At 40.7% G+C, this 17,658-nt stretch overlaps 2 protein-coding genes across 7 annotated transcripts in view; one reads left to right on the top strand and one right to left on the bottom strand.

Moving 5' to 3' along the window:
* The window catches only part of pdia5 (protein disulfide isomerase family A, member 5), a 53,249-nt gene extending 49,527 nt beyond the window's left edge, over positions 1-3,722 (bottom strand). Inside the window, exon 1 of the mRNA XM_032528879.1 lies at positions 3,618-3,722. Coding sequence (XP_032384770.1) covers positions 3,618-3,683 — 66 coding nt within the window. The 5' untranslated portion in view covers positions 3,684-3,722. The remainder of the gene's footprint in view (positions 1-3,617) is intronic.
* A 1,011-nt stretch (positions 3,723-4,733) lies between these two features.
* The window catches only part of sema5ba (sema domain, seven thrombospondin repeats (type 1 and type 1-like), transmembrane domain (TM) and short cytoplasmic domain, (semaphorin) 5Ba), a 165,854-nt gene continuing 152,929 nt past the window's right edge, over positions 4,734-17,658 (top strand). For 3 of the 6 annotated variants that reach the window (XM_032528881.1, XM_032528884.1, XM_032528882.1), the window contains exon 1: positions 4,736-5,103. The gene's annotated coding sequence lies outside the window, so the exon portion shown is untranslated. Of the gene's footprint in view, positions 5,104-17,658 lie in introns of all 6 variants that reach the window. The other 3 variants (XM_032528886.1, XM_032528885.1, XM_032528883.1) reach the window with 2 other exon arrangements.

Here is a 17,658-nt window from a genome sequence, read left to right on the forward strand (position 1 = left end):
TAAAATTATAGACTGATCATTTTTTGTCAGTAGGCAAATGTACAAAATCAGCAGGGGATCAAATACTTTTTTCCCCCTCACTGTAATCATCAGGAATGCCAACTGTTCCCAGTTGATCAGTCTGGGGCAAATGGAACGCTGTTCCGGTTTACTGACACCCCCACACCCACCCACCCCCACACCCACACCTACTGTAAAAGCAATAGTTCATATTTTGTATTTGTCCATATTACCAAGTTCTGGTTTTCAACCAGTGGTTTTGGATTGATGTACTGTAAGAAGCAGGTGGATCAGCTGTTTGACGTGATCTAATTTCTTTGTTAATATTGACACCTTTTTAGAACTAGACCTAGGATTATGTATTATTAATAACATTGACATTTAATAAAGCTAAGCTAGGCTGATTTTATTCATTAGAGCTGAAAAGATTAATTGTCAATCATTCTGATTGCTGATTTTTCATTTGTCATTTATCCCAAAAGAATTAGCTCCTTTTTTCTGTTCTGTATTATTTGAAATTGATAATAATTTTTTGATTTTGGACTGGTTGGGCAAACTGGTCATTTGATTATTAAGATAAAAAAATCAAAACATTAATCAATAATGAAAATAAACCAAAAACTAAACTGTATCTTTCAGATAAGCAGGGATCAGGAGGTAAAATCTTTTATGGGGGAAAATCCATATAAGCCCCTCCCCCGATGGCTGCTAACTGTGTTCATTCTGTGAATCTGTACACAAAATGTCTCTCAAAACTAGGTAGGGTCACTCACACATATTGATTATTCTTTCACAAAAAAAACAGGGGGACAAGTTTTGAGTTTAGCAGCCATGGGTAAGTAAATACATTATTAATTTTTGTGTTTCTGTGGAGAAAGTTTGATTAAATTGTTTTGACAGGCAGGCCTCTACCACCCTGAAAGCTGCCCTCTAACAAAGTGCTGCAGCGGTTAATCCCTTCCCTTGTGGAATCACCCAACAGACACACAGACACACAGACACACACACACACAGACACACACACACACACACACACACACAAAGGCTGCAACTAATAATTATTTTCCATTCCCGATCATCTATAAAGTGTCTAAATTAGTGAAATAGTGCATCAAAAAATCCTAAAATGAAATAAAACAGCAAATCCTCACATCAAGACAGAAGCTACCATTGGGCATTGTTTTGCTTAGAAATTAAATTAACAATTGTGTCTTTTTTGGATAGTCTAATCTACTCTTAATTAATCAACTAATTGTTACAAATCTTGTGTTTGACTGAAAAGGATTAAATACCAAATATTAATAGGATGACTTTTCTTATTTTATCCAAGTAATTTTGGTCCCTTAAAATTGGGGTACTGTGGGTAAAAGGGCTCAAATCCTACACTGTACATCTGTTGTGTACAACACAGCTGAATTTTTACCTCATAGTCACAATTTAATTTCAGGGCCAATGACCTGAGGCACATTGCCAAACTATCAAGTGGTGTTTCTGTTACAGAGTGCACTGTACACACCCAAAATCCACCCTTGTTTGCAAAGTCTGCCATGCAACAGGAAGCAGAGCAGGAAGCAGTCTGCTTTTATACTCAGTTGCCAGTTTATTAGATACACCTAGCTACACAAAGGTAGGATGTCTTGCAGGACTGTTGCATTAGACTGCCTTTCTGCTTTAAGAATATATCAAGGGTTAAAGGACTTATGAGTCAACAGGATTTGGAAAAACTTGTCCATGCTTTCATATTCAGTAGACTTGACTACTGTAACGGGGTCTTTACAGGTCTCCCTAAAAAAATCAATCAGACAGCTGCAGCTGATTCAAAACGCTGCTGCTCCAGTCCTCACTAAGTCCAAGAGACTGGATCACATCACTCCAGTTCTGAAGTCTTTACACTGGCTTCCTGTGTCTCAAAGAATTGATTTCAAAGTACTCTTGCTAGTTTATAAATCACTTAACGGTTTAGGTCCAAAATACATTTCTGATCTGCTACTACACTATGACCCCCCCAGACCTCTCAGGTGGTCTGGGACAGGTCTACTTTCTGTCCCCAGAGTCAGAACTAAACAGGGTGAAGCAGCTTTCAGTTTCTATGCTCCTCATATCTGGAATAAACTCCCAGAAACCTGCAGATCCGCTGCTACTCTCAGTTCTTTTAAATCAAGGCTGAAGACCTTTCTTTTTGATGCTGCCTTTCTTTAAATTAATGCTCATTTCTTTCTTATGCTGCACTGTAACTTTTATTCTTGTGTTTTATGTGTCTATTTTTTAACTGTCTATTCAAGTGTTTTATTAGTTTTTAATGCTTATGATTTTTAACTGTTTGTACTTGTGTTTTATCTGTTTAACTGATTTCGTGTAAAGCACTTTGAATTACCCTGTTGCTGAAATGTGCTCTACAAATAAAACTGCCTCGCCTTGCCTTCTGCTAAACGTATCTAATAAATTGGCAACTGAGTGTATGTCATAACTTTAAATGCATGGTCATCGCTATGAAAATCCCTTTTTTAATTGCTCTTCTACACTAGAATGGGAACAAAAAGTCCTCTTCTTGGGAGAAAGGCTGATGGATACAGTTGAAAGCTCCAGGAGTAGCTACATACGATGGACCTTGTGTTTAGAATATTAACCATAGACCTACATAGTTATTTAACTACCGTTCACTGCAATAGAAACTCATGGGTTTTGGACTGAAGCAATTTCAAGATGAGCTACTGCATGAATGAAACTAACAACAGGAAAACCTTTCAAACATGAGAGTGTAGGCTAAGCTAGAGAGAAGAGAAAAAAGTCCTCTCATCAGGTCTGGTATGTTATTATTAATACAGCATGACTCTTAATCGCGGAAACTCATCTGTTCAGTCTTCCGAGTTTGCAAAGGGAACTGAAAGTTCAAAAGTGTATGACTTTCACAAACGTTTTGGCCACTTTCTGGTGGGTGTGAGCTAGCCACTGTACATTTGTTGTGTGTATGACAGAAGCGCCCTTTGGAAGAAGCACGTTATCCTTCTATTTCATGTGACTGTCGAAACTAAACTGGTTAGGCACTATAAACTAACTCAATGGTAGGAAATTGTTGTCACTTGCAGAATATGGGTTAGAGAAGTGCTGGTAACACTTCATTTTACTACATATTAAACTAACATAAATCTTTATATTCTAATCTAAATCTATACTTTGTCAGAATGGCAATACATTTCCCCAGGCTTCAAGGTGATAGGTATTCCCAAGGTACGACTCCCACACCGGGGAGGAACCCCGTGTACAGGGGCGACCGTTTTACCACACACCGCTCTGTGTGGACAGTTTACTTTGCTACATATAACCTACCTTTGAATCCGGTAATCTTAACGTTACCTAAGCAACAACAACAACAACCACCACAACAACAACCGCATACCCCCCCCGCACCGTTACCAGCTAGTGAGCACCAAGTTCAGTCCAGGGCTGTCAACTTTACCCCCTGCACGGACAGGCTATCTGTGAGACGCGGGGAGAAGAGATTTTGGTTTTTCTCCTGAATTCTTTAACGGACACAAACAACCTTCGCCATGTGCGAGGATGGGACAGAACCCCCCCCCCATGGCGGTTTACACACAAGCGAGGTTTATTTGACTCACCAGCAACACCAACATGAACATTTTCGCCTCTCTCATTCGACTCCCGTGGCGGTTCCAAGAGGCCATGATGCCGTTGCCACGTCTGGATACGCAGGCGCAATAGGTTTTCCATGGATTCTTGGGCACGGCGCAATGCTCTTTGGGAAATGTAGTTATTGAAGGATATTCGGCGGAAGGTGTTTCATATGCCGCCTCCAACTAGCCAGATACCACTTTCATGTTATTTGGATAGGTATGAGTGTAAGTAGGCCTAGTCTACATGATTTTGTTTTGCTCAGAATGAAGCAGCCATATTACAAGACAATTACACAAGACACAAGAGGTTAATTAGGAAATTAGCTCGTGATTGAATGGCTCATAATTAGCCTTGCTCTTTATTAATTCGATGCCCGTTGCTTTAGAACATATGGTTTGATTATAGCTGTAAAATGTTTATGTGTGTGTGGATGCATGTGTGTGCGAATTTTGGTGGTACACATGCACAAATGGCAACATGACAACATTAATTGTGTGTATGTGTGTGTGTATGTGTGTGTGTGTGCGTGCGTGCGTGACTAAGTTGAATAAATCACTCAAAATTCAACGAAAGTATCACAATGAATTGGTTGTGTTCAAATGCTTTATGGGAAGGCTAGCATAAGGTTTTGAGGCAATCTGATGAAAATGCCATCCAGGGAATGTGTAAATCTGTCATCTTAGACCGGAAGGTTAAATTAGCCTACTCATTCAGTTCACTTCAGTTTGCCCATCAGATTACTTTGGAACATGAACATGAGACATAAAGACATAGGCTACAGCGGTCTAATTAGCCTTATTCAATTTCTGAACAGACTTTGGCTCATTGGCTACTAGTTTTCTCAGCCTACATCTGACTGAATAGAATTACTTTGGTCCATGCTACAACGTGTTTACTGTTTCAACACAGCAGCAAAGAAAACATGTCAATGCCCAGTGGAGTTGTGTTGGAGTTGTATTGCCAGGTAACCCCCGCACACACACGGACAAACACCAGGTAGGCCTACTCTGGAGTCCCAGACAACAACATGCAGGGCAGATCTTTCCCAGAAGCCTTTTTGTCTCTCCCAGGTCCACGCTGTGATTCACTCTCAAACACTGCCTGCCTTGGCTCTGGACGGACGCGCTGTTGCGACACTCCTCAAGCTCTCCGGGGGTGTCCGTGCGCACTTCCTCCCTATTGCGCTTGCAACTAGCCCCAGTATTTGCTCGCTATCGCGCCTCATCCCCCCCCCCTCAACCCCCTGTCCCCCTGTCCCCCCTCAACCCGGTGGTATAGTCCGACGCTCAAGGAGATAGAGCGCAGTTGTCTGCTGCAGGTCGCTCGGAGAGGGACGCACGCAGCGGCTGAGGACACAACACTAGAACCCGTCTTGATTCTGTCTCTCCTGGTCAGAGTGCAAGTCTGATTTCCTCTGCTTATTTGTGTCTGGCATTGCCATCAACGTTGGGAATACAAACATCTTCTAAGGTAAAAGGAAAATCACTTTTTCTTTCTTTTCTTTGGTAAAAATACACGGAATGACTGGTAGAAAAGCACTTTTGAGGTGTGTTGTGCACCAGTTCCCAGCTTAAATCCCGCTTTAGATTGACACGGTAGCCTACAGGCGAAATGGATGTGGCTCGACTTTGATTGGGCTGCTGGATTTTTAAACCGACACAATAGCCTGCTTTAGCTTGAGTAACTTGCTTAGATAAAATGAAATAAAATCATCCTCCATCAATAACGGATTGGCTGTTCATAAGATGTGCAGCCATGCTGTGGGGTGCGTTTTTCTTTCTCTGGACGATTTTTCTGTCAGAGCTGTGTTTGAGCAATGTGGCGTTTTTATTTGTAGCCTATAGTCTCAATGATAAACACTTTTCTGCGCTTTTACCCAGTTTGGCTGTTTTAGGCGAGATGATGTGTCCGTTTATCATGTGTTATTCAAAGCAGTTAGCAGTTCCCTTTATGCCATGCCAGTTTTACTTTCCACTCACGTTTCATCCCGGGATCAGAGGAGCATTTGTGGGCTGCAGGAGCTGCCTGTGCCTGCCACATTATCGCGGTCTCAAACTTACTTTGTACTGCACGCTGCCCTGTAGTCCCGATCCAGACGAGATGTGAACTTCAGAAAATAATCTTCAGGGGAAACTTCGTTAATATGATTTCTCAGGAAAGTGGATTTTCTAAGTGTTGTGCGTCTCACATGCAGTTTTTATTCTCAAATGATCTATATTCAAAGTGGTAACCTAATTTGGGTCGCACATATGTGGTGTAGCATCTTGTCGTCCTTTTTCCAACTTTGCTTAGGCTTATGAATGTTGTCCTCCGCCTTATAGACAGCTCCTAATGGCCTCATTGCTTCTCAATTCCAATTAGCAAATTGGCTTTTACGCGCGGAATGCCGAGCCGTTTTCGCTCATTCACAATGTTTAAGATTCTTTTATTCTTTCCAAATCCTAGTAAACGTTCGTGCGACTAATTCTGCATGAAAATACTCAAAAATCAGCGCAGAAAGTCATTATTCATGAGCTTGTCACATGGATGAATTGCTTTCCAATTTCCCAGAGACATTTCTGATCGGTTTTATATTTAATTCTAAAGAGGGATAAGTGTCCAGCAGAATGCTTCGCAGAGTCAGGATGTCGAACAAAGAAATACAGTTTGATAAAATGGGACATTTCCATCTTAAGTTAATTATTCTGAAATGCATTGTTGAAGAGGGAGACGGGCTGCAGTGTTGCAGAGCAACAGAGGGCAGTGTTGAGTAGCACTGTACAGCTGTGATAACACCTTGCCAAGTTTGGTGCATCCTGTGCTAGACCAGAGACCAGAGTCACTGCAGGTGGGCCTCCAAATTATTGTTAACATAACGTTTTTTTTCCAAAATGAAAACTCCTTAACATGAATCCAGTATATTATTAGCAAATATAAATCCCCATTGATGATATGTTTGCCAAGGTAGTAATTAATATAACCATCCACAGATACAGTAAGGATTCACTGGGCCACATGTATGTTTAACATTAAAAGATGGTTTGTAAAGTCATGCTGACTACTATTTTAACAGCTTAGTATTCTATTATGTGCACTAAAAAGCTATGTATAAAGGTTTTAGGTCGCCCTACACTTTATTGTAGGCCCAGTTTAATATGCAACTTTTTTTACAATATGAATAGTAGCGGGTCCCTGCTCAGTCTCTAAACGTTAGCTTACCCTGAGCTAGACTATCCGCTCTGCTCTCCCAGTGAACACAGAGTTCAGCAGACCCGCTTGTCTCTATGCTGGAGCAAAGGTGCAGCACCCATTCAAGCTTGGACAAATGAAGACAAAAAAAGGACATTGCTTTAATGGAAGTGTGACTTTTTTTTATTAATTTTTTTACTTCAGGTGATAAATGTCAAGCACTTTTGAACAGGCTTTTATCTGCAGGTGGTTTACTGGGAGCAGCTCTCAGAGACATTTAGTCCATAACCATTTTCAAGGCTTACAGATATCACATTCACTCGACTAAATTAATCAAAACACCTTATTCACCTTAAAGCTATTTTGCACCACCAGTAACCACCACCTCTGGGGCTTTTACAAGCTTTTTTAGAGATTGCTTGTTTTCATTTTATTAAGCCTCAGTGGTTCAGAAGTCTTCGACACTCAAATGACTCTCATATGGAACTGAGCATGGCTGGTTTGAGTTGTGACAAATGTGTCAGATGACATAATTAGTTTGTTTTGCAGTTCAGCTTCTTTTCTTTCTTTCTTTTTTTTGAAACCACTTTGCTTCTTGTTAAAACGTGACACGGGCAGAACATGTTTATATTGCTGTCCCAAAATCCTTCGATAACTATAATTAGTAAACAAATTAATCAAATATTCATGTTACTTTGCTGCAGTAGTATTCCGCCAGTAGACTAATAATTGCACACAACCATAGCACATAATCCTGTTTTATTTTGTCCTGTTTTCATAAACATCCTAATTCTCCCTGTCTGGAATTCAAAACAGCAGTTGGCACGGCTCTTTATTATGCTCATCAACACGTGTGAAAGTCCCATATCTTATCCCTCGTTTGATTGATATTCATATATTCCTACATGTTTTATCAGGCCCACGCTTGTCTAATGGATGATTAATGCCTTTATTATTTGAAGAACTGTTTTAGTATCCTGGGTCAGTCCTTTCAAATGGAAAACAGGTTTTCATCTTTGATGAACTTATGAGGGCTCTTGACAGGCCCTGGTGGGGGGAACCAGACCAGCAGAGCAAAAGAGATCTAAAACTGGAATGACAATCCCCCCCCCACCCCAACTCCTCTTAAACCTCTCTGTTCACTGTCCCCTGCTTTCTATTGCTCCGTCTCTCCTTGATGTCTAATGTAGTTACAGTGAAAGTGTTTTGGATTATACGTAGAAGTTTGTTCTTCGTGGCATCTGATGTCGACATAAATAATTCATTTTCATTAACTAATATGGTAGACGTGGAGTACTCGATGAGCCGGCAGCTTCTTCATCAAAATTTTAATGACGCATATTTAAACTTTGCCACGTGGATTATTCCTGTTGTCGGGCATCATTTGAGAGGGGACAAACGGATATGAAAGTTTAATGTCTGGAGAACTTGATCTCACCTCTCCTCCATCTGATATTACCTCTCCAAGAAAAAAGAAAACAACACCATGTTCAGTAGGGCCTGAACTCCATTATGTGTGAGTGTTGATGTCTGTGTATGAGTATGTGTGTGAGTGTGTGTGTGTCTGAAGAGATTACAGACAACGGATAAAGATAACATATGATTTAGTCTGGTCCGAGGCAGGGATGGCAAAAGTACTCACTTCCCGTACTCAAGTAGAAGTACAGATACTTGTGTTAAAAAATACTCTGGTGAAAGTAGAAGTACTGATTTAACTTCTTTACTCAAGTAAAAGTAACAAAGTAGAGGCTTGGAAATTTACTTAAAGTATAAAAGTAAAAGTAGCCTTGCGAATGACAAAGCTCCCTGGACCAGACAGATGTTACTAGATAGACGCTGAGAAACTTCAGTGGACATGAAAAAAAGGCTCTTTATTCTTTATATGTCAGTGGCTACATTTTAAATGGCTGTCTGCCAATAGACCTAAAACATAAAGCTTATTTATTGTGACAGAGACTGGGACTCCAGGTTATTAAGATTGTGACCGAGTAGCAAGATATGAATTCAATTGTGATTCTATGAGAAGTCTGTGTATATTCCCATTCAATAAGATACAATTTGGTATTGATGACGCAAACGATAATGACGGTAACTCCAGGAAAATTATTTGAAACTTGTTAGTAAGGGCTAGATTAGGACTGGATTTAAAGCTGATTCTGGTTTCCAATTTGGCTCCAGGTGTGTCTGTTAAAACACAGACGGAGACAACTTCTCTCTTTTGATGCTTTATTACTATCAAGCAACAGTACCAAAATGGGCATGGGTGTGGCTCTGCTATGGCTGTGTGTTTGTTTGTAGTAATAAAATAAATAAATAACATTGTAAAACCTACCATACACAATGCATAGGAATCCTATATATGCTAGTAAATAATAACAATAAACCCACTATTAAGTACATTATATTAATGCAGCGTATCTGTAGCATGTAAATAATGCACCTAGAATACAAACATGAGCAAGGGCGTTAAACAATTGCCATTATATTCAATCAACAGGTGAAGAACACAAACAATAAAAGCACTGGCTTGCTAACTTTAAATTTGCCTGAACTGCAGACCAATGCAACAACAGATTTAAACGAACTGACAACATAAGTCATACGATTTACAGTTTTCAAAGACGCATACACTCAATCTCAACTGATTATTCTCCGGACAGATAGTCTCTTTTTCTTTTTTCCCACTTTTTTCTCCGTGTAGCTGGGCGCCTTCTCGCGATGAGAGGCGCGTGTCCGCGCTATTCTCCAAAATGCTCTCACAATCACACCTGATAGACGACCTTTTGTACAAAATGAGCCAAATTTGTAAAATGGAAGGAGTAGAAAGTACTGATATTTATGTTAAAGTGTCAGGAGTAAAAGTAAAAAGTTGCCAAAAGATAAAAAGTAAAGTAAAAATATCTGAAAAAAATCTACTTAAGTACAGTACCTACATCCCATCTCTGGTCTGAGGTAACACTCTTCACATATCTTCAGGTCTATACAACTAGAAAATTAGTATCCCAAAGTTGAGAGACTGTTTTGTCATTTCAAGGTGCAGCTTTTCACAAACCCAAACCAAGGAGGACATCTACAGCACAATATTTCTGCTGGTAGCCTGTCATTCTGTGTCATGCTGCTTGGCTTTTCATGCACGTCAAACAAGCACTCCAGGACATCTGTCGCTGCTCATAGGGAACCAGACTTCAGTTCATTTATGCGCTGTAACACCTCATGCATTCACAACAAAAATGCATTTCCACGCCTTAAAACCCCAGAAAGGATGCTCTTTGAACAGCTGTGAGGCAGTGTATGGCTAGCTGAGACATGCTCTTCTGACCGTTGATCTTGATTTTGCTCCCTTTTTACACATTCCCTGAGCCTGGTATGTGAAAGGGAAGGGGGGAGATTTTAGCCTTTTAAAGTGTCCTTCTTGAGCAGGATTCACATGGTAATTAGGTCAGGGCACACTGAGGAAAAACAAAAGCTGTCTGCATGCAGAGAGAGCAGAAAACATATTGCATTTTTGTTAAGATGTTTCAAGCTTAAAGTGTCTATATAGTCAGAAGACTGCAGCCACATTGAGTGTCTGTTGATCTCTGTTATGTAAACATAATGGCAGATTTGAAATCACAGTTTGTGCCACTGTGATTTGTGGCTGCCCTGTCATCAATATGCACTGTGGTCTCTTCATACCCGGAATACAAAGCTCTGCTGCCTTGTCACCTGATTGTGATTATGCTGTTCCATACATGCTGACATAAATGTTGGCATTTTACATTCACACAGTCTCCGAAGTCGATTGAGGTTCTGCGTCTCAGTACACCTCATTTTATTATCTCTGGCATAAGCCTGGAGTAAATTATGCATTTGGTCATGTGTGTGTGTGTGTGTGTGTGTGTGTGTCTGTCTGTCCACATTTGATCTCACATTCTACTGAACTCATCCGTCTCATATTTTTTTGTGCGTATTTATGACTGTAGGCTTCCATGGTTCCAGGGATTTAACACTTTTAGAAAAAAAAACATTTTATTGATTGCTTTGTTTTATACCGTCATTAACAGCTGACTCCTCAATCCTCTTAACAGGCCGGTAAAGGACCCACAAGTAATCAAAAGCAAATTACCTGGCAAATTGCATTTCCGGATATCAGCAAGGCTTAAAACAAGCCTAGTCTGTTGCAGGCCACATTTTGGCCTTTGTCGTGGCCCAAGTACTGACCCCCATTGAAAAATTTGAACCAGAGTATCGGCAGATGTTATGATCCTCTAAACGATACAAGATGAATAAATTCCAGTTTTTGTTATTTTCGCTGTTATCTTGAGTGAAGGAAGGACCATTGAATGAGGTTCATCTCTTCACCTGGCTGAGATCTACACTCTACTGAGTGCACATTTCTAGTTGGAAATTAAAGCATTCCTCAGATATTCTCCAACTTCTGCAGAAATGTGCAAATTTGTGTTTGGGATTGATTTTTGTTTATGTTAATGTGAGTATTCTGTGGCCAGTTTTGTTGTCAGCAACAAACTGTAGCCTGACAGATACTTTGCTTCAGTCCAACAACACCCTGATGAGAATCTGCCATCGACCTTAGTTCAGTCTTTTGTTCATGAGGGGTTAGGTTTGAGGGAAAACGTGTGCTTGTGATAACCAGACAGTTTGAGCCGTTAGCAGAGGGAGGCCAGCGGTCTGCGTGGTGCAGTCTCAGCCAGTCAGTGGAAATGAATAATCCACGATCTCTGTCTGGGTCCCCCCAGCCTCCCAGGATCTCATTGTTTCTGAATGCAGAGTGCACTTGCCATGGCCTTTGCTTTCAGTGTCTGTTTGTAACCTGGCCTCTCTCTGCCTCAAAGCACAACCCAGTCGTCTGCGAAATCCGATATGGCTGCAGCGTCTCTGCACTCTGTCAGCAACCTTGCTAATTAATGCTTGATGCGACCCAACAGTCTTAATTTGTAACTGAAACGTTATCATCACTGTTTGCCCTCCCTTTTCCTGTGTTGCTATTACAATAGGCCTACCTTTACAAACGGGGTGCATAGAGATAAAAAGGGTGTCCTGTCATTGCACATAATGCTCAAACTTGCACTGACTGCTGAAAATCATCATGAGTACACTACTAAGTGGCATTTCTCCTATTGGTCATTTGAAGGACTGAAGGTGTTTTCCTCAAAGTGGCAAACTATTCAGTATTTTCCTTCTTCTCACACATTCTCATTGTTATCCCTCTTGGTAGTATAAGAGGTGTGTGTGAGTGTGGGTTGTGTGCAAGCATGCGCTCATACATGGATGTGCGCATGCGTGCATGTCTGAGCAATTTGATTTTTCCCTTTGTTTGCGTGCGAAGCAGACGTGAAGGCATGTGCCTTTTCTCTCCCGTCCCTCCTCTGTTCAACCCCAGCAAGGTCTGAACAGGGCGAGAATAAAAGGGACGCGAGAGGAGGAGAATGTGCTCCCACAGTTGATTTGGCCATTGTGGGGGGAGGAACACTATTCCCATTGATGCTCTGGACGCATGGTTGAGACCCCTAGAAGCTTTAGGAAGGGAGCTTATTCAGGGCTTGATGTGACCCGGTGGGTTTGAAGATGGGAGTTGAGTCCATTGTGGGGACGGTGGAAACATTGTCCCTGCTCCACTGCTTTAACACCACTCTGAACCACTGGCTCTGTGGGCTGGATTTTGTAATATAGTGAACTAGTTTCATGTTGTGCTTTCCAGCATCAAACTATGATATTGAAATTCAATTCAATACCTCTTGCTATTATATCAAATTGGTACAATATGTTAAGTGAAAACGGTGTACATTCACTCAAACCTGCCACCAATAAAATGTTTGACAGCACAAAATCAAACAAGTCATGTGTAAGGGTAAAATTACAATTTTTAGCGTGACAGAAGTCCTGTTCTGACATAATACTAGTATTTCTAAACATTATGTTGCATGGCATACCTCTATCATATACACTGTATGGAATGCATTTGATAGCGTTCCATGGAAACCACTGTGTAAAGTGCACAAGCGTTGGTACGTACCTTCATAAAACTATTACTTGTGTTTTAAATCCTCAGTATTCCTCTCAGGTATCTCTTGGTTTCAGATTTTACTTTGAAAAGCCCCATTGTGCTCTGCTTTAAGGAACCTTCCTAATGGAATAAGGCTCATTTTACCCTGCCATACCTTATAAAATGGTTTTATCTCTTCCAAATAGAGTTACAGGACGAGAGCTCCTGTTTTGAGTCTGTACTCTGTGAAGTAATAGGTTTGCAGTAAGCCCTCCAAACAAGGCATGGATTAGGACACATTGGAAATTCCTGTGGTATTTATCTTACTTTGTATTTACACACTGCAAGGAAAAATACTGACTTCATAATATGTCTTACCACTTTTTCTATTGTGTTTGGGATTATTTCGCATTAGAGGCTGGCATGCTTCAGTTTATCATATGAACAATACCAGTGGGGATCAGAGTCCCTGATGTGTTTACCTAAAGTTTTATTAGCATTGGTTTGTTTCCCGTAGCAGAATTTGATGAACTGCTTCTGATAGGTCGTATGACTGGCTCATTAGAGAGCCCAGCACATGCATCTTTGCTGGTCAGCAGTCTGCTGTTTGTGAATGTGCCTGTTTGTTAGTTTGCATATCCATGTGTTTGTGTCCATGTGTGCATATGTGTGTCTGCGTTGGTTTTCCATATTTGCAGTAATGGCTGGGAAATCAGCAGTTAGCAATAGCAGGCAGCTGGTCTCTGCTTTTACTGTTACCCACAACCCACCATCCCCGTAGGCCACGTGTAATTGGACAACCACATGTCAGACTGTTATTTTCAGAATGAGCCTAAGGATTTTGCAGCACTAAATATGATGAGAGCAGTTATGAGATGTTGGCTGGAAATACAATGCTATAGCTAAATTGACTGGATAGTAGAGGGTGACTGAGGAGAGACATTCCCATTAAGGTTTTTTTCCATGTTCTCTTGTTTTTCATAGATATCCTCTGAAGCCTGTCAAGTTTTGCGTTGCAAGACCTGGCCATATGACCTAAAACTGATAATGATAATGCTAATTGTAACAATAATTTTCAAGAAAATACATTGGGATTTTCTTCCCAATGTAAGCTTAACTCTGAATTGTTTAATTATGTTTAATAACAGTTAAGGAGATACGTTTGATTTAATTTCAGCTCTGCGTAAAGGCAGTGTTGGCAATGTGTTTGGATGAATGGTTTGCTGCCCTTTGTGGTGCCAGTGCACAGAGCCTCCCATAGACCAGAGCAGCGGAGGTCTGCCACCATCAGCCAAATGATGCAAAATGTGTCGCGTAGGTCTGCGACACCGGTCATCACTCCCCAATAAAGAGCAGAGCAGATAGTTCATCACAATAAGCATTTGAACTACTCAGGAACACAACATGGATGGGGCCAGTGACATGTGTTGCAGCTGGAAGAAATTAAATACACTGCAGTACACGGATATACAGACACTGCTGGTGCTGTTTTCTGGTTTCTGGTGGTTGCTTTATCGTTCCGCTTTTATTTATCTTTTCTTATTACCTTCCTTCCTCTTTGACAATTTCATCTTCCCCTGTTAAAATCGAAATGTTTCATCCTGCATGTGTTATTACTGGCCCTGACCCTAAGACACAAAGCCTGCATGTTGGACAATTACATCTCCTCAGCTACCAGACTGGAATCTGGAAAATATTTTGTCATCTCATGTTCACTTTTTGAATATATTTCATGAAACATGCTATCATGCTGACCGGATAATATCATCTTTCAAATGCCATTCACACTGTGTTCTAGATTTTTCCCAATCCAAGCTAATCACCAGCAATCTGCTTTCAAGGCTTCTGGTCTCTTTCTCGGGGAAAACAGCGTTAAGAATGTGTACAAGACACAGCGTGGTTCTGAATTGAGAAATGAGTAACAAAGGGAAGCAATAAAAGAAACCACATATTCTGTTGTGTGGCAGCTATAGGCCTTTCACATCTCAGATGCCAAAACATCTCAAAATTCTCACAGAGAATAAGACCAGGCTATTATGCAGCGTCTGCGTTTGATAGCTTTTCCTATTTGACCAGGGTAGCAATGAGCACCTAGCTCTACTCCAGCTTAACCTGCCAGACATTCAAGAGAAATTATTCTACTCCATCTTTTGACCTTTTTGTTTGACTCTTGCCAGAAATCTCTTGGTCTTAAGCCAATAGACAGACTGGAGTTTTTCTCCACCAAAACGTGCTGATTTGTGATTCATGTTGCATGCCAGCTGTAGGCTCGTTTCTGGAGTTGAGGCATGCAAGGGGATGGTGCTGCAAGAGTAGCTTTAATCAAGAGCTCATTAGTTAACTGGTGCTAAAAATGGAGAACATATACGACCAGACGTGTGTAAAATGAGTCTATCGGCAAACACCCTTCAGTGTAAGACCTTTGTCTTTGGTTGCTCTGTCTGTCACCAGGGACAAGTCTGAGAAATGGGTAAAACAAATGTTTAAGTCAACACAATCTCATAGAAAAAGTTACCCTACTATGTTGGTCCAAAGTGCAATAACTTAGAGGGCTTACAGTAAAGGCCCTTGAATTGTAAGATTGTTACATTTTTTCTGCCTATTCGTTTCATATTGTTTTGCGTCCACGTCACGTGACTTTCAAGATTCTGGCCGATTGCATGTGCTGCTTGACTTTCCGAACCACAATAACTTCTTCTTCTTTCAGTCTAGCCAGCAGCATCACCTTGTCAAAAAAGAATTACTCTCAATATCACCATGACCTGCAAAACATTACATCAAAGTGTTATTTTACAACCTCCTATAAAAATAATGGGACGGAAGATGTTTTGCATGCTGTACTACTACTATACAGAAATAAACCCTGACAGGATGAGATAGAACCCCAGATTCCATATGTGCATTGTGTGCAACAAACAATTTGTCAGTGCATTTCAGAGGAAGTACTCACATTCCCATGGCCAGGAGTAGTCGTCCACAGCCAGGAGTTCATTGGGAGGAGAAAGTTTTTAACTTTCCCCACAGTAGCATTGTGGTCATTGATGGCAACCTCCAAGGCTTTCTTCTCAACAGCAATCTTTCTTCTCAGTTGATGCCTTTGCTTATTTCCACCTACAATGAGAAACACAAAACAAGCGTGCACTCACACGATGACTACACAAAAGCACCATACAAAAGAAGGCTTCACAACATGCATGTACAGTATGTGTTATGATTATTGTGACAGATGCTGTCTGATCATTTTTGCATCACAAGTTTCATTATCATTTGAAAACTTGTGAAAACATTTTCAGAATCTATTTTAAACAATCACGTTTTTCTCAAAATAGAGGACAAAAGTGATAGATCAGGACATCTCTGCACTTATTGCAGACATATTGGAAATATTTGGATATTGCACTCAGTCTGAAACGATATAAATTGCGGTTCCCATCCACTGCAACTGCCAACATAGAGGATGTGCATGCAGGGCAATGAAAATGCTGGACCTGAGACAGCTTGTCAACCTCAAATTTGGCATAAGCCCATTCGAGGACGACCCTCTGCATTGTGTGCTCACATACTGTATGTTACCACTCTGAGAGCAAAAGTGAAGAAAAAAAAAGTAACTGTTTTGAAGTTTGGCTTCAGACCATGGTCATGATGAAAAAAGGACTCAGTAAATAAATGTGTGCTGAAACTTTGGGGATTGTAAGAACAAGTCCTAAGAATTAATTGGTTATTTAAAAGGTGATCCAAACAAGATAACTTAAATGATGAATCTACTCACTCTCCCGAAGAGTTTTGTTCGACCCTCGAGCATGCTGACAAAAGCCTGTCACATAATGTGGATGCAAAAAAATAGGAAACGAATAGGCAGAATTGTTTTTAAAGTCATACAATTCAAGGGCCAATGTTGTAACCCCTCTACGTTATTGCTCTTTGGACCAACGTAGTCAGGGGTACCTTTTTCTATGAGACTGTGTTGACTTAAACATTTGTTTTACCCATTTCTCAGACTTGTCCCTTGGGGCAGACAGAGCAACCTTTTTATGGTGCACTGCAGCTCTCAAACATCAAATGCGGACAAAGGTCTTATACTGAAGGGTCTGCACTGAGTGATTGCTGATAGACTCATTTTATAGATGGTGGTGGTCGTATACTGTATGTTTTCCATGTTCAGCACCCGTGCTGTACCAAGAACAAATGAGCTCTTGATTATAGTTACTCGACCCTTGAGCATGCTGACAAAAGCTTGTCTAGACATCCCTAGGGCAATGATTTTTAGATCCTCATATGTGGTGAGCAAGTCCACCATGTACAAGGTCTTAATATTGACAGTGGCTGGCCAGTAACCACTTTCAACCACTTATGGTGACTGGCAAGGTTTTTCCACAAGACGGAAGGAAGAGGTTGTATCTTCCTGAAATTTCAGATACGAAGAAATAAAAAATAAAAGTTACGATTCATTCCAATTAAAGTAACTGGCTTTCCCTTGGAAGAAGCTTGTTTGCCCGGTGGAGCAGTCACAGCGGGGAGGAACAATTGGTGACATGCAATCTAAAAAGCAGAATTAGTTATTAGAGTAATCGAAACCAAAAACTAAACAGTGAGGGTTTGGTTTCTATTAACCGAAACTTCATCCAGCATGTTTGTTGGAGTAAACCAGGGTTTGTGTAAAATGTAAAACAGCCTATATAACCTGAGATTTAAAAACTACCTTTTTCGTGATAGAAGGATTACGCAACTCGTCAATTTGTCAAAATTAGTTTCTCCTGCTGCCACTGAATAATGTGTTGATCAGCAAATCAACCTCAGACGCAATGCATGTGGTGGGCGAGGGTTTGATCCGCCAGATGAAGCGAAATCGCAAGGGAGTCCTACGTGGAATCTGG

This window comes from Etheostoma spectabile, chromosome 11 (genome assembly GCF_008692095.1).
Source record: "Etheostoma spectabile isolate EspeVRDwgs_2016 chromosome 11, UIUC_Espe_1.0, whole genome shotgun sequence".
NCBI classification, from domain to species: domain Eukaryota; kingdom Metazoa; phylum Chordata; class Actinopteri; order Perciformes; family Percidae; genus Etheostoma; species Etheostoma spectabile.